General features: G+C 41.7%; 1 protein-coding gene across 1 annotated transcript; it reads left to right on the top strand.

Annotated features, from left to right (window-relative positions):
* Positions 1-1889: 1889 nt before the first annotated feature.
* Positions 1890-25744, top strand: oprk1 (opioid receptor, kappa 1). Its single transcript, XM_078397384.1, has 4 exons — positions 1890-2065; positions 2249-2522; positions 15315-15667; positions 22509-25744. Exons 2-4 carry the CDS (start codon positions 2257-2259, stop codon positions 23033-23035), a joined length of 1146 nt encoding a protein of 381 aa, XP_078253510.1. The 5' UTR covers positions 1890-2065; positions 2249-2256; the 3' UTR covers positions 23036-25744.
* The last annotated feature ends 971 nt before the right edge of the window (positions 25745-26715 follow it).

Raw genomic sequence — 26715 nt, 5'->3', positions numbered from 1 at the left:
TCTATGTAAAAAACTTGGCCCACACATTTCCTTTAAACTTTGCACCTCTCATTTAAAGCTCTGCCCTCTAGTTTTTTTACATTTCCACCCCTGGAAAGAAGTTCTGACTGTCTACCCTATTTGTGCCTCTCATAACTGTATATTATCAGGCCTCAACTCAGCCTCCGAGGCTGCAGAGCCAAAAACCCAGGTTTGTCCAACCTATCTTTATGCCCTCTAACCCAGGCAACATCCTGTTAAACTTCTCCTGCCTCCCATCCACAACCTCCACATCTTTCCTGCAATGGGACAACAGCAACTGCACATAATACTCCAAAAGTGATGCAACTAAAGTACTATAAAGATGCAAAGGATCTATTGAACTGCTTTAAGACTTTGGAATGAAGCCCCAGTAGCATACGTAGCAGGTTGACAGTCAAGAATGGTGATAACATAGCAGCGCGGTCACATCTTGGCAGTTTTTCTTGGTGAAATGCATTTTGTGTTTTGTTTAGTTTAGTTCAGAGATACAGCATGGAAACAGGCTCTTCGGCCCACCATGCCGACCACCGATCACCCATTCACACTAGTCCTATGTTATTGGACTTTCTCATCCACTTTCTCATCCAATTTACAGAGTCCAATTAACCTACAACCCCACACATCTTTGTGATGTGGGAGAAAATGTGAGCATCTGGAGGAAGCCCACAATGTCACAGGGAGAAGGTGCAAATTCCACACAGACAGCACCCGAGGTCAGGCTCGAACCCAGGTCTCTGGTCCCTACCTGCTGCGTCACAGTGCTGCCCTCTTCTTTGGGTGGATTGTCCAATGGATTATAGCATGGACTGTTGACTATCTGCCATTGCCCGATGACCATGTTCCACTGCTATTCTTTGGCAAAGGTGCAGCAAGGGAGTGGAATATTTTTTCTTGCATCCATTAGATGCAAAGCCAGCTCTGCCTTGCTGAGCATTAGACTCAGACTTTGTTATTGTCATAAACACCAGTCCTGTCTCAAACATTCACTGGGATCTTTTTGGACTCATATCCGAAACGAACCATTAGCTATTTGCTGGCGTTCCTTTAATTACTTGCTATAATATTTCAAGGGACGTTAAAAATGTGTCAACCATCCCTCTCCTTCATAGTTGTAAACACAGAGGCTTATAGAAAATAGTGTTCGTTCATTTGAGGTGAGGGGAAGGCAAACACTGTTTATGTATTAATTATTATTAATGTTTATGTCTTAATTCTCCTGGACTTTGAAAGAAACAGCTCCACGTGCAATCACGGAGCTTAAACTTTTTCTGGCAACATCGTAAATGGCCTTTTTCAGAGGATTGTGTGCTTCTATTAATGCCGCACCATGCACATATGGCGATTGCTGTTGCAATCATTACTAAGGCAACGAATTGTTTTCTTTGGGGGAAAAATTCTAGGGATTCCAAAGTGTAATATTGTAACAATAATAGACCAGGGAAATAAAACAGACAACAAATCAAATATATCAATGTTAGCCATGCGTGTTCTCATTTAAACTGAATGTTTGATTTGTTTGTTTTTCTTAAAAATCAGGCTTTGAGAGTTTAGTAATAAAATAGAGGAAGAAATAAACTGTTAAATGCAGTCCGAGGATGCTGAAGTTCATTGAATGATCACTGCAGCGGCGAAACATAAGTGCATGTATCGACTGATAAAAAGCATGTTTCATCGTGAAATAAGTACTTGAAGTGCATTAATTAAAATGCTTCTCTTTGGCAGGCTGCGAGAAAGCGACGATCGGTGAAGTAGAAGTGCGGTTTTGCAGAAGATAAACCAAACTCCTCGATCTCCAATAAACGCCCCCAGAGATCCACGTCCTTTAATGAGCGTCACCGAGCCGATGTCACGTTGGATGCATCCGAGTGGTAGCGGGCATAGAGAATGTGCTGGGAACACGCTACTGGTTATCACATTTTGCAGCAAGGATCACTTGCCCTTCACACCTCAGAGTGCATCCATCCAAAGCTCAGAATGTAAGGCTTCTCTCCGCACCGTTTTGTGTTACACGCCAGCTCCCGCTCTCACCTCTTCAATCACTTGGGTAAGAATTGTCAGTCGGACATAGCTTTGCTTCATTTCCCTCGGGCTAATCATACATTTGTGTTCTGCACCTTTTGTTCGCTTAAGCTTTTATTCACTGTTGAATTAGGCTTGTTATTCTTTGTTCCAGTTCCAATTGCCCCATTCTCCTTGTTAGTTTGTTTCTACTTATCTTTTGTTACAGACTCGACGATGGGTACCGACCGCAGTGTAATCACAAGGGAAGACATGGGTGCTAAGTGCATGCTGCACTCCTCGGAGGAATGCAGCCCGGCTTTATTCCAAAACACCACTTTCCCAAACATTTCTTCCTTTTGGGAAAACAACACCGACTTCTTTGACTTTCACAGGGACGGCACCATGGGCACACTAATCCCAATCATCATCACGGCTGTCTACTCAGTGATTTTTGTAGTGGGTTTAGTGGGCAATTGTCTGGTTATGTACATGATCGTCAGGTAAGGGGGCTTTCTTTCGTTTCTCCGTTTGTTCTTTATTTTTGTTATCGTCGTAGCATTTCCGTAGTTTGCAAGTAAGTTACTGAAGCTGGAGATTGGAGAAGATAAATGCACTGAAGAGCTAAAACTGGAAACATAATAACTGCTAAGTGCTGATAAAATACCGACAAGGACACGGTTTAATGGAAAAGCTTCGATGTAGAATAAGCAATAGTCAAAAGTATGACTTTTGTGAGGTTGGATATGCATGGCTCGTAACAGAATGTATGGTACACACGTTATTGTCGCGGAATATTGCGCTTACAGCAGCTATGATACTTACTTTGTTATTAGCAAAAAAGGTCAGAGTGTTAAAATGACTCCACGAGATTTCATTTCGGTTAGAGCAATATTAAAATAATGCATTTTTAATGTAATCACGCCAGTCAATGGCTTGTTTTAGAATTGTAATGCCTTCAGATTGCCGAACCCGGTAGTTCGTGTGCACTGACGGATGAATCCAAATGTTGTCACACATTTATTTTTCTAATGAGACGTTCATACATTACTTAAGATAGACACAAAAAGCTGGAGTAACTCAGCGGGACAGGCAGCATCTCTGGAGAGAAGGAATGGGTGACGTTTCGGGTCGAGACCCTTCTTCAGACCCGAAACGTCACCTATTCCTTCTCTCCAGAGATGCTGTCGGTCCCGCTGAGTTACTCCAGCATTTTGTGTCCATCTTCGGTTTAAACCAGCATCTGCAGTTCCTTCCTATACATTACTTAAGGCCGATTTTGACACTGCAGTAAAACATATCATTAGTTTTGAATGGGGAGAGTTGAAAGTGGATTAAAGAGTGTATTTTCCACAAAGCTTAAACAATGAAACAGAAAATGTTTGAAGGACTCAGCATGTTGGGCAACATCTGAAGAAACCCTATCGATTTGGAATACCGATATAAGTTGTAGTTCTCCCAAGGAGGTGCTTAAAATACAATGCCTGAAACATTATCTGTTTTAATTGAAGATGTGTTAATTTACATCAGGAGTTGACAAGTGAAGTAAATCTATTTTATGTTTGATGCTATAAAATTGGCAGCATGCAAGTGTTTGTATAAAGGAATAGGTAGTGTTGCATGTACAAACCTGTCCCCTACAATGAAAGCTAACTTCTCAATTATGTAGAAACCTACTTATCGTGTCTTTTAAACATAAATATCCACTCAGTATCCCAACCATCCAAATTCCTAGTGCAGATAATCAACCAATAACTATCCTCCAAAATTAACGTGGCCGGGGTTATTTCAACTGCTGTCAGTTTTATGCTTTCCCAAACCTGGGAGATCTGCCATACAATGATGTTGAGGGGCACCACGGTGGAAAGGCAAGGCAGGGCTGTTGCAATTTGCGTAACTGGGCGATGATCACACATGTTTCAGGTAAGAGTCTTGCACAAATATGCAATTTTCAAGTACAGACGATTATGATGCCCCTACCGGTACACAAAAGAATGGCACCTTTTATCTTTATGTAAACATCACACCCGATGGTCAACGCACATCCACGCACACATACCACAAAGTGCTGAAGTAACTCCGCGGGTCAGGTCCCATCTGTAGAGAGAATGCTCTGATACCGCCTGACTCGCTGAGTTACTCCAGCATTTTGTGTTTTGCTCAAGATTCCAGCACCTGCAGTTCCTTGTGTGTCCCCACACACACCCACCCGACACCACCTCCCACCCCCATCTCCTATTTCAATACCCCTCGTATCTACAACAGTACAAAGAGACTTGTCATCCCCACTGGCAAGCTCCAATTGAGTGATTTCCCGTTGCCTGGTTCTTTGTGGGTCCATTTAAGAAAGTTCAGAAATATCCGATTTTTGGCTAACCAAGAAGCTGGAATGGTCACTATTGATGGTTATAAGGTCATAAGTGATAGGAGTAGAATTAGGCCTTTCGGCCCATCAAGTCTACTCCAGCATTCAATCATGGCTGATCTATCTCTCCCTCCTAAACCCATTCTCTTGCCTTCTCCCCATAACCTCTTGACACCTGTACTAATCCAAAATCTATCTATCTCTGCCTTAAAAATATCCACTGACTTGGCCTCTACAGCCTTCTGTACAGATTCCACAGATTCACCACCCTCTGACTAAATAAATTTCTCCGCATCTCCTTCCTGAAAGAGATGGGCCGAATGGCCTAATTCTACTCAAGTCAAGTCAAGTCAAGTTTATTTGTCGCATACACATAAATGTGCAGTGAAATGAAAGATTACCCACAGTCCAACAATAAGAGCAATAAAAATAAGCAATAACACACACAATCAAACAAAAAAAAACATCCATCACAGTGAGTCTCCTCCAGTCACCTCCTCACTGTGATGGAAGGCCAGAATGTATTTTCTCTTCCCCTGCTGTCTTCTCCCATGGTCAGGCTGTTGAAGTTGCCACGTTCCAGGCCGCGCCAGACGGTGAAAGGTCCGCAGCGGGCCGACCCAAGCCACGCGATCCGGGGCGGGCGAAGACGCCGCCGCTGCCGCTACCACTGCATGTTGGGGCGGTCGTGGCTCCCGACATTGAAGCCCCCGCCGGGCAGAGAAAATCCCGCAGCCTATTTCAGGCCGCGCCGGATGGTGAAAAGTCCGCGGCGGGCCGACCCAAGCCCCGCGATCCGGGGCGGGCGAAGACGCTGCCGCTGCCGGAGCTCCCAATGTCGGCCTCCACCCAGGGCAGGGGCTGCGAGCTTCCGACGTCCACGCGGCCGGAGCCTCCACAGGCGAGTCCCAGGTGGAGTCCGCCAGCTCCAGGTGTTTGGCCGATGGTAGGCCGCAGCGGGAACCGAGACACGACCCAGAACAAAAAAGATCGCGTCTCCGTTCGGAAGAGACAATTTTACATTTACAGGACCCGCCACCCCCCCCCCCCCCCCCCCATAGTACACAACCCCCAAAAACGACATCACATTTACAGTACAATCAAGACAAAAAAACAACATAAAAACACAAAGACAGATGGATTGCAGGTAAGCCGCAGCTGCTAGGGCAACGCAGGCCCAGTGCTATCACTATGATGACTATTGACCTCACAACACTTTCTCGCAGTTAATAGCAGCCTTTAATGAGTGAAGCCTCTTACCAACATTGATTTCTTCATTGTTTTACCACATTAGTTTCATTTAAGCATTATACACTTCTCTACCAAATGTTTACTGGGGCGGCATCCTCTTTATCTTCAGTGTAGGTGGGATGAGGCCTGTCTATTTTCAATAATTAGAGGATATATTTTTAGCCTGTGATATTTTTAAAGTTGTTGATTAATTGTATTGACGCTGTTGCCATCTGGTGTCTTTTATATACTTCCTTGAACAAGTCCCATATACATTATCAATCATAGGGTTGGTTGGCTCCCAGTAAAACAGATGCATGAAGAGATGATAAACAGGGAATATATGCATCAGTAACAGAAAAAAAAAAAAGCTGGAAGAAGGCCAAAGGTGAGTGACACTAAACAATCAATCAAGCAAACCTACCGATAAATTGAAAAGACAATTTAATTATTGAACTCTTTTGAAAACATCTGTCTACTGTTTGTGTCTTCATTTTGGAAATTCCAGAAATCCGAAGAATGATGTTGTAAAATTGAAAATGCGATAAATGCACCCTTCATAAAATTGAATAAACATAATGACGAGGTGGCCTTTGAATATAGTCATTATTGTTTTCACTTGAAGCATAGAACTATGATTGGGAAAACTGTAGTAGGACTGTATGCAGTGGTAGCTGTTTATCAAAATCCTACAGTAGTCTTTTATTCAGCCGGGAAAAAAACAATTCTCTTCAGTTCTAAAGAAAAACTTGATGAGAAAATGTCAAATTCTTTCCAGTGAAGGTCAGGCTCTTGATGCTGATGCATGGCCAGCAGTTGTTCCTGTCCAATTACAGTACAGCTACAATGCTACCATCGAACCATCATTATGTCCTGCCCATAGCAAGCAGGACAAATCCAATCCCTCAATCAACCAAACGATGGAAGGTATCATCAGCAGTGCATATTCACCAACATCGTGCTCAATGGTGCTGAGGGATTTTGGATTTTGCCAGGGCCACCCTACTCCAGACTTCATCACAGGTTTGGTCCAAACGTCGATCAAAGAGCTATCTACTGGCGAGGAGGTGAGAGTGACTGCCCTTGACATCAAAGCGGAATGTGAATGAGTGTAACATCAATGAGCTCTGGCAAAATCAAAGGCGATGGACATCCAGGGATAATAATACACTGTTTGCACAAATGAAGATGGTCATTACGGTTCAATCATCCCAGTCTCAGGTTAATGCTGCAGGAGGTTTTCAGATCATATCCCAGGTTCATCAGTTGCCTCTATCATTTCCTGATGGGGGCACAGTTCTGATCACAATGCCAATGAAAATAAAGCAGTAAATTCTTGGCAAATAGGATTTCTGCCATGAAAACGACAAGCAATGACCAAATCAAACAAGGTAGTGTTTCATTATTGCCAAGTGCTTCACTACCAACATTCTGGGGTTCACCTTCGACCCAAGAGCTGATGAATACAAGAGCATGTCCCAAATATATGTACTCTCACGTAAGTGAGTAATTTCTTCACCAACCCAAATCTTCCCACCATTTACAAAGCATATCAGGGATGTGATGCATATTCTCCATTTCTCTGGTGAATATATATATCGTATCACTAACCCTCTGCTCTTTGCATACCGGATCAATAGATCAGTGGATGATGCAGTCAACCTAGGCCTGTACTTCATCCTCCAGCACCTAGACCGTCAGGGGACCTGTGCAAGGATTTTGTTTGTGGATTTTAGCTCTGCATTCAACACCATTGTGCCAGAGCTACTACACCCCAAACTCTCTCAGTTGACTGTGCCTGAACCCCTCTGTCAGTGGATCACCAACTTCCTGACAGACAGGAAGCAGCATGTGAGGCCGGGAAAGCACATCCCGGACCCGCTGACTAGGGTTGCCAAATGTCCCGTATTAGCCGGGACATCCCGTATTTTGGGCTAAATTGGTTTGTCCCGTCCGGGACTGCCCTTGTCCCGTATTAGGCCCATGGGCCGCTATAGGCCTGGACAGTGTAGGCTAACGGAGTGTGTCCGGGGAGCGGAGCCTAGTGTGTTTGCCTAACGGAGGTTGCATAGCAACCTACCTCCCGGCCCAGGTGGCCACCATTCATGGAGTTGGAGCACATGGCCGCTGGCAGGGTGAGGTCATGTGGGGCGCGGGGCGGTGATGTCACCTTGTCCCTTATTTGGGACTGAGATAGTTGGCACCCCTAGTACCACTGTAGGCCTGGACACTGTAGGCCCGGACACTGAAGCCCTGCACACTGTAGCCCCTGACACTGTAGCCCCGGATACTATAACCCGGGGGCCGCAGCAGTCCCGGACCGTGTAGGTAGACACACAATGCTGGAGTAACTCAGCGGATCTTGCAGCATCTTGGGAGAGAAGGAATGGGTGACGTTTCGGGTCGAGACCCTGAAGAGTCGAGTCTGAAGAACGGTCTCGAACCGAAACGTCACCCATTCCTTCTCTCCCGAGATGCTGCATGATCCGCTGAGTTACTCCAGCATTGTTTGTCTACCTTCAATTTCAACCAGCATCTGCAGATTCTTTCCTATGCCGGACAGTGTAGGCCCGGATGCTGCCTAACAGAGATTGCGTAGCAACCCGCCTCCCAGACCGGGCGGCCGCCATTGGTGGAGGGGGAGCACATGGCCGCTGGCTGGGTGAGTTCACGTGGGGCGCGGGGCAGTGACATCGCCTTGTCCCGTATTTGGGAATGAGAAAGTTGGCAACCCTACCGCTGATCTTCACCATAGGAGCACCGCAAGGCTCTCCCCTCTCCTTTACTCTCTCTACACCAATGACTGCACCTCCACAGACTCCTCTGTTAAGCACCTCAAGTTTGCGGATGACACAACCCTGATTGGACTGATCCAGGATGGGGAGGAATCTGCCAACGGACAGGAATTGAAACAGCTGGCGTCCTGGTGCCTTCGTAACAACCTGGAGCTCAATGCTCTTAAGACAGTGGAACTGATTGTAGACTTTTGGAGAGCTTCCTCTCCCCTCTCCCTATTCACCATCAACAACACAATCACAATCAATCACAATCATACTTTATTAGCCAAGTATGTTTTACAACATACGAGGAATTTCATTTGCCATACAGTCATAACAATAAAAAGTCACATCTGTTGAGATTTAAGTTCCTTGGAACGATCATCTTCAGAGACCTTAAACGGTGGGGCCACCATCGACTCCACAGTCAAAAAGGCCCAACAGAGGATGTACTTCCTGCGGCAGCTGAGAAAACACAATCTGCCACAGGCAATGATGGTCCAGTTTTATACTGCCATCATAGTGTCTGTCCTCACCTTCTCCATCATGGTCTGGTTTGGCTCAGCCACCAAGCACAACATCCGGAGACTGCAGCGCATCGTTCGATCAGCTGAGAAGGTTGTTGGCTGCTACCTTCCCCCCACTGACGAATTGTACACTGCAAGGGCCAGAAAGCGAGTGGGCAAGATTATCTCTCATCTGGCCACAAACTCTTTGAAGCACTTCCCTCTGGAAGGCGACTCTGGACTGTCAAAGCAGCCACAGCCAGACATAAAAACTGTTTTTTTCCGCAAGCAGTAGATCTAGTCAACAACCAAAAGTCTGTAGCCTCCTTTTGCTCTGGTATTTGATTTCATTCTTCACATGTTTAAACTATAATGTTTTATTCTTAATGTTTTAATGTTTTATGCTTTATTCTTAATTGTTTACTGTATGTCGTGTTGTTACTTGCGAACAAAGCACCAAGGCAAATTCCTTGTATGTATACATACTTGGCTAATAAAATGTATTCAATTCAATTCAATTCAATTCGATATAACATTTAAAAGGGTCAATACCATCCAGGACAACGGATCATTATTGACTGACATCCAATCCATCCTTCTGTGTAAACATTCCCTCTGCTACCAGTGTACTATGATTGCAATGTGTGCCATGTATTTATTTCCCAATGCTCCTCTAACTGTGCCTCACAAGTCTGTGACCTTTACACCACCAAGAAGGGCAGGGCAGTAGGTGCATGAGGCCTTTGATAAGGTGTTGCATGTGCAGGCTGCTAAACAAGATAGGACCCCATGGTATTAGAAGTAAGATACTACCATGGATAGAAAACTGGCTGAATGGCAGAAGGGAAAGAGTAGGAATAAAGGGGGGTTTCTTCACAACCCATCCCACCCCCACCATCTCTCCAACATCTCCAATATTTATCATGGCCCACCATACCCTTTCTTCCAGCTGACTGTGTTTGAATCTCTTTCCTCCATTCCATATTCTGAGGTCCACATATATAAAAGATGCCATTGATGCCAAAGATTCATAAAGAAGCTGAGCCAGAACACTCATAAAAGTTTTGAAGGACAGTAGCTGGAAAATAAGGAATCTAAATAATCAGTGGCCTTAATGTTATTCTCAAGCACCTGTGCAATTCCCAACCCCTGTACCATGTTTAGAGCAACACAGTGGCGCAGGAGTAGAGGCGCTACCTTACAGCTCCAAAGACCCGGGTTTGATCCTATAGGTTGCTGTCTGTAGGGAATTCGTACCACGTAGCCTCAGGGTGATCTGGTTTTATCCCATATTACAATGACATGCAGGTTTGAAGATTAATTGGATAGTGTAAATAGTCGTAGGATAGAACTAGTATATGGTGATCACTGGTCAGCATGGATTCGGTGGGCCAAAGAGCCTGTATCTCTAAACTAAATTAAACTAAAATCTTAGCATTATCTCACAAGGTAACTACCCGCATTTCCTCCTCAGGTCCATTACCATCTCAAGGCTCAGTTATTTGTAAATATTATTAACATAGCAAAATAAAGCCACATTCTCACAATATTATTTGTATCAGATTACCCACTAATGAGAATGACTTTACAAGAAGACATTTCAGCGCTGGGTGAATATTGATTGTAGTTTATAAGTGAAAAGGGCAATGCCAGTGTTTATTTTTTCAAATAACACTCTGTCCATTTTTTACAATGTGTTTCATTCAGAGATAAAAGTATCTTTCCTATCATTCTATAGAAAGGATTAAGAGTGCAAAAGTCATCTTAGGGCACGAGTGGTAAATAAATGTGGGAACATCAAATTACATTGAAGTGGCAAGAACCCTTTTCCTGGAAAACAAGTACAACTTAGAACATGGAACGGAGAAGAGTATGGCACAAGAACAGGCTCTTCAGCCCACAATGTCTGTGCCAAACATGATGCCAAGACCAACTCTTATCTACCTGCGCATAATCCATGCCCCCCATTCCCTGCATGTCCATATGCCCATCGAAAAGCACCTTAAATATCACTGTCATATATGACTCAACCACCAACCCTGACAGCACATTCCTGGCCCTCACCACCCACTGTGTAAATACATTGCCCAAGTATCTCCTTTAAACTTTAAATCTCACCTTAAAGCTATGCCCTCTAGTTTGATTTTTCCATCCTTGGAAATGTGTTCTGACTTGTATAATTTTAATATACCTCTATTAGGTATCCTTACAACCTGCTGTGTTCCGTAGAAAACAATCCAAGTCTATCCAACCTAGCAATGGGTATTCTCCTGTGTATTTAGTGATAGCATCCACGGAAGTTTCTCTTTCCCAAAGGTTTTATTTTCATTCAAATTAGGTAAGAAATTTCAGGACTTACAATGAATTCATTATTTAAAACCATGTAGAATCATAGTATCCCAAGAAAAATACATAAACTTTTCAAATCTGTGAATCTAAAACGCAATGTGTTGGGGATCTCCGCGGGTCAGGCAGCATCTATGGAGTGAATGGATAGACCTTCTTCAGTCGTCATTAGTCCATTCTCTCCACAGATGTTGCTTGACCAGTTGAGTTCCTCCAGCCCTTTGTGTTTTGCTGAAGATTCCAGCATTAGCAGTTATTTGTTGATGAATACCCTGTCAATAATCTTTCTTCTCATTAGCTCTAATTTTTCTCCCTGGTTCACTGAGATAAACTTTTCATGTTCAGGTCAATGAATCAGATAGCTGTCTAGTCAACAAATCAGTCTGGTCTGGCTGACGATCAGACAAGAGGGAATGAAGATATATGGGGAACCAAGAGGAAAGTAGAGCTGAGACTTAGATCAAATCAGCCACAATCTTCTTGAATGTCATAGGAACTGAATAACCTGCACCTACGTCTACTCCTATTTCTTATCCTTTTACAAATATCTCTGAAAATGAATCAGCAAGTCGTGACTGTAGAATTCTAATAAAATAGCAAGCAATTGAACTTAATTTTGAATTTTCCTTTTTTATAGATATAATCTGAATGTTAATTGCCTTAATGTTGAACAGATTGTGCTGCAAGAATTGTAATTAATCCGTGCTTCCCTATCATCTTTTGTTGACAACATTAACATTGCAAGCTCCTGAAGGTTAAAAAGTACTTTCTTTAATGTATTAAAAGATAATAAGTTTGTACAAAATTCTGATGCCTTCGGCATTGACTGCAAATTTTATTTATGTAGTAACTACTCTGAGAGCTGCAAATATGTGGTGGGATCTCTGCCACTCCTCCATAAAGTGGGTTCCATCTAATTAAAGAGCTTGAAAATAGAACTTGGAAATAGTAATTGATCAGTCACAAGCCTAGTGATACCTATCTTCTGGTAAATGACCAATGGTTCTCAACATTGTGCCTGCTCGTCCATCATGGTGTGCAATAGAATATCACTTTAAATGGTAAGATGCTGCAATGTACTTTTGGAGAAAATTAAAGCAAAAGGACTGTACGGTGCTTGGGATTATAGATTATAAAGTATAAGTATAATTTATATATATTATAGTATAAACTTAAACCACCAGGTGGCGCCACCAGCACTGGCTGCCTCGCCAACAGTCTGTCTGTCCTTTTGTTTTTGTTATTTTAAGTATGTGTTGAAGTATGTTTTAGTGTTCCTTGGTTTGTTTTATGTAGGGGGTGAGGGGGGTAGTGGAGGGAAACTTTTTTCAATCTCTTATCTCGACGGAGATGCGATTTTTTTCCGTATCGTGTCTCCTTCCCCACTGCGGTCTAACATTGAGGAGTTGGTGGCCTTTCCTGAAGACTGGCCCGGCGTTTCATGCCGCGGATGCGGTGCAGTCTTTAACATCGCAGAGCTTGCGATTCTTTGCCGAGGATCAACTGTGGAGAGCTCCAACCACGGGGCCTGTGGACTTTAACATCGTGAAGCCCACGGTCTCTGGTAAGAAGAGGCCGACTCGGGAGCTCTATGCCACGGAGAGTTTTCAACCATCCCGACGCGGGAGGTACGATCGACCCGCTCGCAGGCCCTTCATCGCCCTGCGTGGCTCGGCCGCGGCACTTTCCATCGCCCGGTGGGGGCTCAGGACCTTCATCGGCCTGCTCGGCTCGGCCCTGGGACTTTCCCTCGCCCGGTGGGGGCTTCAAAAAGTCGGGAGCCTCGATCACCTTGTGGCACCACGGGAGAAGAATGAGGAGGAGATAAGACTTTTCTTTGCCTTCCATCACAGTGAGGGTGTGCCTGGAGCAATCACTGTGATGGCTGTTTGTGTTAAAATTGTATCTGTGTGTCCTGTGCTTTTTGTTGTCTACTGCCGGACCCTGACGTGAGAGGACGCTGGCGCTGTTTATTCGCCGCTTCTCCGTTAGGATAGTTTGTCTGTTTGTTTTTATGTTATGATTGTTTTTGTAAAGCGCTTTGAGCTTCTGGTAAGGCGCTATATAAAATAAATGCTTATTATTATTATTATTATTATCCCGATGCAAGGGCTTCGGACCGTCGGCTGCGGCGACTGCAGATGGTTCAACAGCCCCAACCACGGGAGAACAAAGAGGATGCTGATTGAACTTTATTACCTTCCATCACAGCGAGGAATGTGGAATCCGCTGTGGTGGATGTTTATGTTAAATTTTATTTTATGTGGCTGTGTGTCTTGTTGCTTTTCACTTAGTATGGCTGTATGGTAACTCAAATTTCACTGTGCCTTAATTGGTACATGTGACAATAAGTTGATCTTGAACTCGAAATCTTGAGATAATTCTTCTTGCAAAATTAACAATTTCAAATACCCCTGGCGAGTGCCTAAATACGTTTCAGCCATGAGCAAAATATACAGTAATGTGCTTGAAGCTAATAATCTTTTTGTTCAAAAAAAGATTACTCTGGCCTTGGAGCTAATGTGGAAGTATGGCTTTCACATTACAGGAATATATATATTAATAGAAACATCTTATTTCCCCTGCCTCTTTTCTCTCGAAACTCCAAAAAAAAATTGTTGTTGCATTCTACTCCTCTTTCTACTTTATCATCATTCATGCTTTGATTTTTTCACAATGTGCTTTCCATTTCATTCCAAATTCACAGGCAATTCTTGCAAAACATCACGGGTGATAATGATTTGAACTGAGAACATGACCTTCTTGACCTCTCTTGACATTTGTCACCATACTTACTCCTTTATGGCAAAGCTTCATTCTTCTGCGTTTTGCTTCCTTTCCCAGCTACTCTGATGTTATCGGTTTCTCCTCTTCATTGATGGTGAGCCTCTATCCTACCGCCTTGCTCCGTCATGCCTAGCATGTCTCCAGGGTCATGCTTGCCCCTTTGCCCTTGAACACTTACTATCCTTTGGTAATAGGTGTAGGTTTTGCAGTGATGTGTGGTCGGATGCAAGCCTGGGCGATGTCATATGAAGGACAGGCTGTTGCCCATGCAGCACGTCCCCCCTATCCACGTCACTGATTGGTCCAAAGGAACAGCAGAGCTGTTATAGTTTGGCACCAGCGCCGTCGCAGGAGCTGCCAGAACGAGGTTGCAGACAACGACGAACTGCCTTCGGGACTCCGACTCCGGATTTTCTTGAGGTTTACTCCTGGAGCCTTTTCCATGACTGGATATGGCCACAAGGCAGTGGAGGTTTTAGATCAGAGTTTTCCCTCTCCTAGATGGACTGCCTTCCCAGGCTGATGAGCCTCATCTGCCCGAGACTCGTGAGGGCGGGAGCATCTACCTTTCCGTGCAGGTCTATGAAACAGACCCTTTGGTAATACACCATGCCCTTTGGTAATACACTTCATGAAAATGAACCACTATATATATTGCTGACTATTTCTTTTTACCACCCCACTTGGTTCCTCAAATGCAACTCTGCTGAGTAATGTGACAAATGGTATTATTTCGCAGATAACCAAAGTCAACAAATGGCAGGCAGATATTATTCTTTGACCAAATTAGATCTAAAATCGCAATAATGCTTGCACCATTGAAAAGGATATTTCAAACTCTTCGCTATAAGAACATTTACTATTAAAAAACTCTCATTTCAATCTGAGGTGGAGTTTGATTTAGCAGAATGCCTGATAAGAAGAACTTTGTATTGGGAGGAAATGCAGATGCTGGTTTAAACCGAAGACAGACGCAAAAAGCTGGAGTAACACAGCAGGTCAGACCGCATCTCAGGAGGGAATGAATAGGTGACCCGAGTCTGAAGAAGGGTCTCGACCTGAAACATCACCTAGTCCTTTTCTCCAGAGGTGATGTCTGCTCTTCTGAGTTACACCAGCTTTGGTGTCTGTCAAGAAGAACTTTATGGGCAAGCTTGTTTGTATTAACTATAATGAATTGTACATAACTAACTTAATCATCAGAACTGATTGCATCAATTATTTTGCATGAGCTATGATTAGTCCGATAAATTAATTAAGACTGCCCTATGTATTTATTTTCAGACACACGAAGATGAAGACTGCCACGAATATCTACATTTTCAATCTTGCTGCAGCAGATGCTCTTACCACAAGCACAATGCCATTCCAGAGTGCTTACTATTTAATGGGGTCATGGCCTTTTGGCGATGTGCTGTGTAAAATAGTAGCCTCCATTGATTATTACAACATGTTCACAAGCATCTTCACGTTGACCATGATGAGTATTGATCGCTATATAGCTGTGTGCCATCCAGTGAAGGCATTAGATTTCCGCACTCCTTTAAATGCCAAAATAGTGAATGTTTGCATCTGGCTCGCTGCCTCGGTTATTGGTGTCCCCGTTATAGTGCTGGGGGCCACAAAGATAAGTAATGGTGAGTATCAAAGCTGTATTCAAAGCAAAGTTAATTTGTTACAAAGTATTAACAAAGTCTGATGCCTATTGCAGCAAGCTTAATTTTTTCCAAATTTTTTGTTGACTGACATATTTTTATGAAGAGTAAATCATTTTTTGAACAAATTAAAAGCAAATGTAGCCATCCAAGTGACATTTTATTTCAATTTGTAGAGTTTATTTATTAACAATTTGAAGTTGCATTGTGTCATTCACTGTCTCTGATTATTCTAGAGTATTTTAAAGGCACGGTAGCGCAGCGGTAGAGTTGCTGCTTTACAGCGAATGCAGCGCCGGAGACTCAGGTTCGATCCTGACTACGGGTGCTGCACTGTAAGGAGTTTGTACGTTCTCCCCGTGACCTGCGTGGGTTTTCTCCGAGATCTTCGGTTTCCTCCCACACTCCAAAGACGTACGGGTATGTAGGTTAATTGGCTGGGTAAATGTAAAATGTAAAAATTGTCCCTAGTGGGTGTAGGATAGTGTTAATGTACGGGGATCACTGGGCGGCACGGACTTGGAGGGCCGAAAAGGCCTGTTTCTGGCTGTATATATATGATATGATATGATAATAAAGAGTAATTCTAGAGTATTTTAAAGGCAATAAAGTACTTTTGAAGTGTGGTTCCAGTTGTTAGGTTTGAAAGAAGGAAGCCAATTTGCAGATCCCACAGATGGCAATAGAATGAATGGTCAGAACATCTATTTAAATTCCTGATAATTTTAGCTTAATTCATTTTTTGGACGGTGCCCAAAGCAATCTTTACATCTACTTGAACAAATAGGGCTTTAGACAATAGACAATAGACAATAGGTGCAGGAGTAGGCCATTCAGCCCTTCGAGCCAGCACCGCCATTCAGCTCTCTCTTGAAAGCATCCAACGAACTGGCCTCCACTGCCTTCTGAGGCAGAGAATTCCACACCTTCACCACTCTCTGACTGAAAAAGTTCCTCATCTCCATTCTAAATGGCCTACCCCTTATTCTTAAACTGTGGCCCCTTGTTCTGGACTCCCCCAACATTGGGAACATGTTTCCTGCCTCTAATGTGTCCAATCCCCTAATTATCTTATATGTTTCAATAAGATCCCCCCTCATCCTTCTAAATTCCAGTGTATACAAGCCTAATTGCTCCAGCCTTTCAACATACGACAGTCCCGCCATTCCGGGAATTAACCTAGTGAACCTACGCTGCACGCCCTCAATAGCAAGAATATCCTTCCTCAAATTTGGAGACCAAAACTGCACACAGTACTCCAGGTGCGGTCTCACCAGGGCCCGGTACAACTGTAGAAGGACCTCTTTGCTCCTATACTCAACTCCTCTTGTTATGAAGGCCAACATTCCATTGGCTTTCTTCACTGCCTGCTGTACCTGCATGCTTCCTTTCAGTGACTGATGCACTAGGACACCCAGATCTCGTTGAACATCCCCTCTTCCTAACTTGACACCATTCAGATAATAATCTGCCTTTCTATTCTTACTTCCAAAGTGAACAACCTCACACTTATCTACATTAAACTGCATCTGCCATGTATCCGCCCACTCACACAACCTGTCCAAGTCACCCTGCAGCCTTATTGCATCTTCCTCACAATTCACACTACCCCCCAGCTTAGTATCATCTGCAAATTTGCTAATGGTACTTTTAATCTCTTCATCTAAGTCATTAATGTATATCGTAAATAGCTGGGGTCCCAGCACCGAACCCACTGGTCACTGCCTGCCATTCCGAAAGGGACCCATTTATCCCCACTCTTTGCTTTCTGTCTGTCAACCAATTTTCTATCCATGTCAGTACCCTACCCCCAATACCATGTGCTCTAATTTTGCCCACTAATCTCCTATGTGGGACCTTGTCGAAGGCTTTCTGAAAGTCGAGGTACACCACATCCACTGACTCTCCCCTGTCAATTTTCCTAGTTACATCCTCAAAAAATTCCAGTAGATTTGTCAAGCATGATTTCCCCTTCGTAAATCCATGCTGACTCGGAATGATCCTGTTACTGCTCAGCAATTTCGTCTTTTATAATTGACTCCAGCATCTTCCCCACCACTGATGTCAGACTAACTGGTCTATAATTACCCGTTTTCTCTCTCCCTCCTTTCTTAAAAAGTGGGATAACATTTGCTATCCTCCAATCCACCGGAACTAATCCTGAATCTATAGAACATTGAAAAATGATCTCCAATGCTTCCACTATTTCTAGAGCCACCTCCTTAAGTACTCTGAGATGCAGACCATCAGGCCCTGGGGATTTATCAGCCTTCAGTCCCATCAGTCTACCCAAAACCATTTCCTGCCTAATGTGGATTTCCTTCAGTTCCTCCATCACCCTAGGTTCTCCGGCCCCTAGAACATTTGGGAGATTGTGTGTATCTTCCTCAGTGAAGACAGATCCAAAGTAACAGTTTAACTCGTCTGCCATTTCTTTGTTCCCCATAATAAATTCCCCTGCTTCTGTCTTCGAGGGACCCACATTTGCCTTGACTATTTTTTTCCTCTTCACGTACCTAAAAAAACTTTTGCTATCCACCTTTATATTATTGGCTAGTTTACCCTCGTACCTCATCTTTTCTCCCCGTATTGCCTTTTTAGTTAACTTTTGTTGCTCTTTAAAAGAGTCCCAATCCTCTATCTTCCCACTCTTCTTTGCTATGTTATACTTCCTCTCCTTAATTTTTATGCTGTCCTTGACTTCCCTTGTCAGCCACAGGTGTCTCTTACTCCCCTTAGAGTCTTTCCGCCTCTTTGGGATAAATTGATCCTGCAACCTCTGCATTATTCCCAGGAATACCTGCCATTGCTGTTCTACCGTCTTCCCTGCTAGGGCCTCCTTCCAGTCAATTTTGGCCAGCTCCTGCCTCATGCCTCTGTAATCCCCTTTGCTGTACTGTAATACTGACACTTCCGATTTTCCCTTCTGCCTTTCCATTTGCAGAGTAAAACTTATCATGTTGTGATCACTGCCTCCTAATGGCTCTTTTACCTCTAGTCCCTTTATCAGATCAGGATCATTACACGACACTAAATCCAGAATTGCCTTCTCCCCGGTAGGCTCCAGTACAAGCTGTTCTAAGAATCCATCTCGAAGGCACTCTACAAACTCTCTTTCCTGGGGTCCATTTCCAACCTGATTTTCCCAGTCTACCTGCATGTTGAAATCTCCCATAACCACCGTAGCATTACATTTGTGACACGCCAATTTTATCTCCTGATTCAACTTGCACCCTATGTCGAGGCTACTGTTTGGGGGCCTGTAGATAACTCCCATTAGGGTCTTTTTAGCCTTACAATTCCTCATTTCTATCCATACTGATTCAATATCTCAACTGTAAACCTGCCTATCTGATGCTGCAGTATTCTGGTAGAGTGCTACATAAATTGTGTGCTGGGGCCTCTAGAATGTGCTTGAACCTGCTTCATTGTAGAGTGGTGCAGTAACCTCTGCTAAGTGAGGCAAATCTAGCACTGCTCAAAATGTATCCAAGAAAGTCACCATGTTTGAGATTCTATTACACAATCCCCGAGACTTCAGCAGAAAAATCAAGGCAAATGTGGATGTAAAGATTTGATAGTTTGATTTTGATGAAGAGCAAAGGAATCTTCATGAAAATGTATATCTCAATGGCAAAAGCATTATTTTGTTATTATTTCATTGCTTTTTGTGGGAGCTTTACATTACATAAATAGCTGCTGCATTGTGACAGTAAGTCTAAAAACAAACCTCTCATTTGACAAGTAACACAGTGAATCATGGAATTCAACTTTTATTTCTGGGCTGTGAATTGTTATCACAACTTAGGTCTAAGTGAGGAGAATTTTTCTTAAATTGCTTCAGAGGAGCTCGGTAGAATGATAAGAAGAGATTTATTCCCATTTAACATTGGACACCGTTTCACGAACCAGAGTTCCATCATGTTATGGTCTGAGTGCAGGTAGATGAGACTAGGTCAGGGAGAATGGTCGGCGTGGACTGGTAGGGCCGGACAGGCCTGTTTCCATGCTGTAGTTGTTATATGTTATATATGTTGTTATATTATTTATATTTTTTTGCAGAGAAGCTATTGTTATCTAGAAATTGGAATATGTAGTGTCTTTTTAGGTACCAAGGGCAGAAAATTCTATTATATCTGGAGTAGATATATCTGTTTTCCAATACAAATGCACATGACCCTGTCATCTGATGATGATGGGGTCTCGGACATGGATATGCTGTCATTTAGCAGTAAAGGGGAGTGGGATGGCACAGGAGTGCAAATTGACAATATTGGATTTGTAAATGCTAAGTTCCAAGTTAGAGAGGTGATGCAGGTACAGCTGGGTATCAAAAGCATACATGCAAAACTAACTTGGGTTTTCATATAAATTTCATTGATGTGGGTGAGAAATAGAATGATCTTTTTTTACACAAAGGTGGTGGGTGTATGGAACGAGCTGCCAGAGGTGGTGGGTGTATGGAACGAGCTGCCAGAGGTGGTAATTGAGGCAGGTACTATCGCAACATTTAAAAAACATTTAGACAGGTACATAGATAGGATAGGTTTCGAGGGATATGGGCAAAAGTAGTAGGCAGGTGGGACTTGTGTAGATGGGGCATGTTGGTCAGCATGGTCAACTTGGGTCAAAGGGCCTGTTTCCATGCTGTATGTCTCTGTGACACTCTATGACTATCTCTTAAGACTGTTTGCTCAGTGCTAGATTGAATTAATATCTTTAAATACTGGATGACATAAAATTGCTCATCATTTTTAAGCATTTAATTGCAATCAAAATGAAAATCAGGAATAGGATAATTGTATGACAGACAGTTTTAAGTACTTTCTTCAGATCAGTTGTGCAGACATCATTTTGCTGCAGTTCGTGTGCCTTCATCATCATAGCACAGTGTAACAAGAAGCATCCTTCCCTTATGATGTTCAGCATTACCTTTTATCCCTTTAAATAGAGGTGATTTCTTAAAACTTGATTTACCTCAAAATTAAAATAGACAGTATTAATAATTCTCAGTTTAATTTCAAGCCAAAGGAGGGTGAGTGCAATAGGCATTTATAATTGAGTTAAGCAATTTATTTATCTGTGACTGTCTTGGTTAAGGATTGTTAAAGCTCCTTAATATATATATATTTTGTTTGGATATGTTACACACAATAAAAAACAGTATTATGCACTATTGCTGAATGAGCAATCGAGGCGTAATTTGAAAAAAAAATCTTTTCTTTCGAGCCTTGAACACCAATGTTGTATATTGGAGATAGAAGAGACATGTATCCTCTTTGATAATGCATCAAAAATTGAAAAATGATACTTTTCCCTCTATTTATTTAATTTTAATGAACATGTAAATTATAAGTACAATGTAAAAAACGGTATACTTTATCATTTCATTCATATTAATGAAAAAAAGAGAACTATGCTCCCAGCTCACTTAGAGATAATGGAGTCTCTTAAAGATAGCAGAGTCAGGGGGTATGGGGAGAAGGCAGGAACGGGGTACTGATTGTGAATGATCAGCCATGATCACATTGAATGGCGATGCTGGCTCGAAGGGCCGAATGGCCTACTCTTGCACCTATTGTCTATTGTCTATTGTCTCACTTGCTGGTAGAATGCGAAAAGGGGGATTGAATTAATAACTTGGGTAGGTAAACAGGAAATGGATAACTATTTTTACTCATGTAAAAATTTAAATCTTATGATTCATCCCTGAAGAGAAAAAAGTGAGATCATAAACAGATACATTTAGATATCTGTGACTTTTAGTCACTGCTCTTTACTGATTTGTAAATTCCAATCTCTTCTGGTAACATGAACTGAAACATAAAGGTTTGAACTTCAATCATTAATAAATTATAAATAGATAGCTTGATGTATGTCATTTTCAACTTCCAAGTAAATGTCATTTAATTTATTTGAATTTATTTAAATGAAAGTGTGAGGAAAGAAACAGAACTATTGCTGTAATTTGTTATTTTTTAATAACATCTGATGTAATCTTTCTGAAGATAGTTTTCCAAATATTTCCATGCGTTCTCCAAAAATACTTTGAAACTGATTTGTAGTGAAGGATTTACATTCTAATTAGTCTTAGTTGAAACCTGCCACCAAATGCTAAAAGGCTGAGCAGTTCTATTATATTAATAGTAATTATAAACAATTAGCAAAAGCCTTATGAAACTACACCTCAGCTTGAATTCCCATTATCCAAAGATCAGATCAAAAATTGTTTTTAATTGAAGACCACTCTGAAAATTTACAATGAAATTTAATAGTTGCTAAAGCGAATATACTATCCCCTTGCTGGATATGTATTAATTTCCCATCAATATCCCAATTTAAATAATTGGAACAGGATTTATTGGATTATTAGTTAAATGGACATTGTATTTAGTACCAGTGTTTTTTTCCTAGACAAAAAAAGTGCCGGTATGCATATGAATGAAAAATTGAGCTACATTTATGAGCAAATTTTCCATCAATATGCTCCAGTTTTGATTTTGTGACCAATCAACTTCTAATTTAATAAACGAACAACTAAAAAGTATTAAATCAAATTAAAATAGTAAGAGCTTGAAAATCTAGTGTTCAACGTTTTACAGACGCCGTTTCCACTGTACAAGTACGTACCATCACAAAAAAGCACTGTTTCGTACAATTTGATCTACTGTTTTCCTGCTGCGTTTGTTTATATTGGAGTAAAGAAATCTCAAACCCCTCCCACCCCTAGATAAAATGAATAATAGTTAGATGTAATAGTTCTGAACCTATTAAATATATATTTAGTCATAACTACTGCCTTTTATTTTTTGTTATTTAACAGATGGCATAGAATGTGCATTGCAGTTTCCAAATCCCTACAATTACTGGGACGCAGTACTGAAAATCTGCGTGTTCATCTTTGCCTTTGTCATACCAATTCTCATCATCTCTGTATGCTACAGCTTGATGATCTTACGTCTGAAGAGTGTGAGACTGCTATCTGGCTCCAGAGACAAAGATAGGAATCTGCGACGAATCACACGGATGGTTCTCATTGTTGTTGCAGTTTTCATCATCTGCTGGACTCCCATTCACATTTTCCTGTTGGTTGATTCTGTGGTAAATGTGCCAAACACTTCAGCAGTGTCTGCCGGCTATTACTTCTCGGTTGCACTTGGATACACCAACAGCAGTCTCAATCCCATTCTCTATGCCTTTCTCGATGAAAATTTTAAAAGATGCTTCAAAGACTTTTGTTGTTCTTCAGGGCTGAAGTTGGAATTGCAGACCAGTGGCAGAGTAAGGATCACCACGCAGAATGCTGCAGTGTTTCGTGATAACATAGGGAACTCCAACCAAGAGGTATGACTAGGAGTGGAAATGTCATCTTACTCGCCAGGAATTAGAGACGACTTCCAAAGTATAGCACTGACTCAAATTAGTTCTGCAGTTTAGCTTTTGGATGGATGTGGCCGTATGGTAGTATGTAATAGTTTGCGGTAGATGTGGAGTGTATGTTTCCTCTAAACGGCACTGTTTGAAAATGAGGGGTGGCCCTTAAGACAGATGAGGGGGAATTTATTTTGAGAATTATCAGAACTCTCTTTCACAAAAGCCAATGGAAGTAGAACCATAACCTTTTTTAAGGTTGGGGTAAATGGATTCCACTGATGGTAAACTGAAGTACTGAGATAAAGGTATAATCATATCAACCATAATCGTATTAAGTGTTACAGTAGATATGAGTACCCTTTTAGTGTTCATAAATAAGAAATTAAGTCGTCAGATTGTACAAAAAACTGGATTTTATTTTGATACCCTTATTCTCAGTGCAAAATCACACATACTTGCCATTTAACCATCTTAGCTGTATAATTAGCATTTATTCTAAATTGGTACTCCATTTAACATTCCCATTTCATGGGAAATGGAGCATTAAATTAATTTGGCAGGCATTTCACAGTGATTGCTGCAATGGATATATTTGGAATCTTTGTTTGTGTGATTCCAATGTTTTTTTTCAGGAGCTGCTATATCATATATAAGGCAGCGGCTCTACTAGCTGCGTCAAGGTGCTGCAAATCTTGCTGGGACAGACCTATTGCCCCAGCCTGTGATCATGGTCTACCCATATCTACTTGCCTGCTGCATATGGCAAGGCCTGTGCACTCACGCTTTTAATGGTGCAGTGAGGAAACTCTGCCCTGAAAACGCCATCGACAGGGGTGAAAATATCTTCATTTTCCAATTGCTGTGGTCATATTATTGATATTACTGAGTTAACCCATGTGTACAGATTGTGTTGATTACTTTCTTACTTGTACATTGGACTGGTCACGTCTGGTCCTTGATAGCATTTGCATCTGGCAAATTCCCAGTTGTTAAAAGCTTTAAAGTGACTCTGAATTTAGATTAATATTATTAAGAATGAAGGATTATTTTGTTTTTTCTTGTTCAGCCTTTAAGAAGTGAAAAAGCAAAACTATGTGAGGCAGGGCAGGACAATGGCACAGCTGGTAGATTGTGCCTGAGATCTGGGTTCAATCCTGACCTCGGGTGCAGTTTGCATGTTCACCCTGTGATCGAGTGGGTTTCCTCTGGGTACTCCGGATTCCTCCCACATCACAATGATTTGCGGGCTTGTAGATTAATTGCCCTCTGTTAATTGCCCCTGGTGTAGTGGGAGTGGGAATAATCTGGGGGTATCAGCTCATTTATACTGTACAAATACTATATAAATACTTCAAGAAGATTCAGTTTTGCTCCTGGTGTCTGTTTGGAGGTTCAGACTGTGCCAGTAGATGTGGCATCATCCGTTGCTCAGCATGTCTCTGTTTGACAAGACATGTGCAAAAGTCCTGGACTTTCTGCCATTTAAACGTGTTCCACTCAGAACCACCAGGCATTCTTTGCCCAAAGAAAATCTAGTCAGGATCAGCAAAACAAAAGTCTATATTGTTCAAAAAGCATGCAATGGAAAAGCTTGAACAAAATGGACAGAACATTTATCAGGAGATGCAGCAACTTTTACAAATCTTAAATAAGAGTCTTGAACCAGGTTTAAAGTAGCCATCAAGAGTTAATCCTAAATGGATGTCATTATCAAAACATGTATGGATATCTTTTTGTTAGTGCAGATATAATGAACATCAAATGCGAAGAATATGAGACAAATTGAAGACGCAAGAAATTAGAGATGCTGAAATATTGTCAGCTATCAGAATGAAAAGGGGTCCCCATCAGAAATGTCACCAGTCCATTCCCTCCACAGATGCTGTCTGACCTGAATTCCTCCAGCACTTTGTCTTTTTGCTCAGAACAAAAATTGGATCTTTTAACCTTCCAAAAGAACCTTGTTAAAAATATTTCATTCAGAGTTGGATGCCTGATTCTCATTTGCAGTTTGGATGTAGCAATAGGTTTACTGAACATATGGCTCAAAAAGGCAGTAAATTGCCTGTGAGCAATCATGAATATTCAAACAATATATCAGACTTTGCCAAAAGAAAATCTAGTCTGAATCAGCAAACCAAAAGTCTATATTTTTCAAACAGCATCAATAGTGAAGCTTAAACAAAATGGACATAAAATTTATCAGGAACCATTTTGTAAACTTCAATCATAAGCCAGGAGGGAAATCAATATTTTCCACCCACTATGTAAAGTAGCATTTTGTTTCCTATCAGTCTCAAATTCGCAATTCCATAATTTCCTATTTCTTTCTTCCATTCCAGATATATTCAACTGTAATTTTGAAAATGAAAATAATCTTTGCAAAATTTCAAATATTTTATTTCCTGTTAATATAATGTAGCATATTCATATTTAAAATATTCATCACTTAATTATAGTAAAGGGTTACATAATCAATTTGTGCTATGTAACATGATTGACAATACTGTTGTAATGCTCAGAATTATGAGTGTGGTTTATGTATATCCCTAAAATTTATTTTCCTGATGTTGCAAATATTTGGTTATTTAGATGTAAGGAAATACTCCGTTACTTTTTTGTCATGTTCTGAATTGTGTGTTGTTCTGGTTTATAAAGTGATTGTGAAATTGTAAGTAAATAAAAATGAGACTTCTATGTTATAGTTGTTTCTTTCTGAATTGCTTCACTTTAAGACAAATTTTGAGGCAGCATTAGAGCTAAGAGAGGGACAAAGGAGTAAGAGGCATCAGAATAGTTTTGACGTTAAGATTTCCAGAGATCCCGAATCCTACTGAAAGTTGGAAAAATGCAACCAAACCATACATTACTCACTCAAGTTACTTTGCTATGTGCCAGTAATGGAGTGTGTGAATGGTTGTGGATGGGGTGTCTATCAAGCAGGCTGCGATGTCTTGCAACATGACAAGCTTCTTGAATTCGGCAAGTGGAGAGTATTCTATCACATTGCTGACTTGAGCCTTGCGGGATGGTGTACAGGCTTTGGGGAGTCAGGAGCTGAGTTACTCACTGCAGAATTCCTAGTCTCTGGCCCGCCTATGCAGTTGAATTATGTAAATACCTGTTCCAGTTCAGTTTCTGATCAGTGGATTATTTATCCTGAAGGATTCAGTGATGGTAATACTGTGGATGTACGTGGGATTCCAGACCACAGCAACCACCCATGTCAAAATTGGAAATATGTTCTCTCTGCACCGAATCTTTGGTTTGCTGTGCTGTGTTGAATAAAGATAGCATTACAAACAACTGCAATTTCTGTTTAATTAGAAGTACTGCCAAGATGACTGAGTGCAGGGTGTCCTGCTGTCTGCGGGCTCACACCAGGAATATTGCTGTGTTCTCATGGGACAACTGCAAGATAATGGACTTCCAGTTATTAACACTTTCTGGAAATGAATGAAATACGTGAGTTGTAGACTGCACTATGGAGAACCCTGTCAACTAAGTAAGTCCTTGCACTTACCCTGCCCTTGTGCTTCCAGTAAAGGAAGAGGTGAGATGACACGAGTTCAGTTCAGTTTAGTTTATTGTCATGTGTACCGAGGTACAGTGAAAAGCTTTTGTTGTGTGCTAACCAGCCAGCAGAAAGACAATAT

Source organism: Rhinoraja longicauda, chromosome 4 (genome assembly GCF_053455715.1).
Source record: "Rhinoraja longicauda isolate Sanriku21f chromosome 4, sRhiLon1.1, whole genome shotgun sequence".
Lineage (NCBI taxonomy): Eukaryota > Metazoa > Chordata > Chondrichthyes > Rajiformes > Arhynchobatidae > Rhinoraja > Rhinoraja longicauda.
The sequence above is the reverse complement of the archived record's forward strand: the minus strand, read 5'-3'. Positions and strand labels throughout refer to the sequence as shown.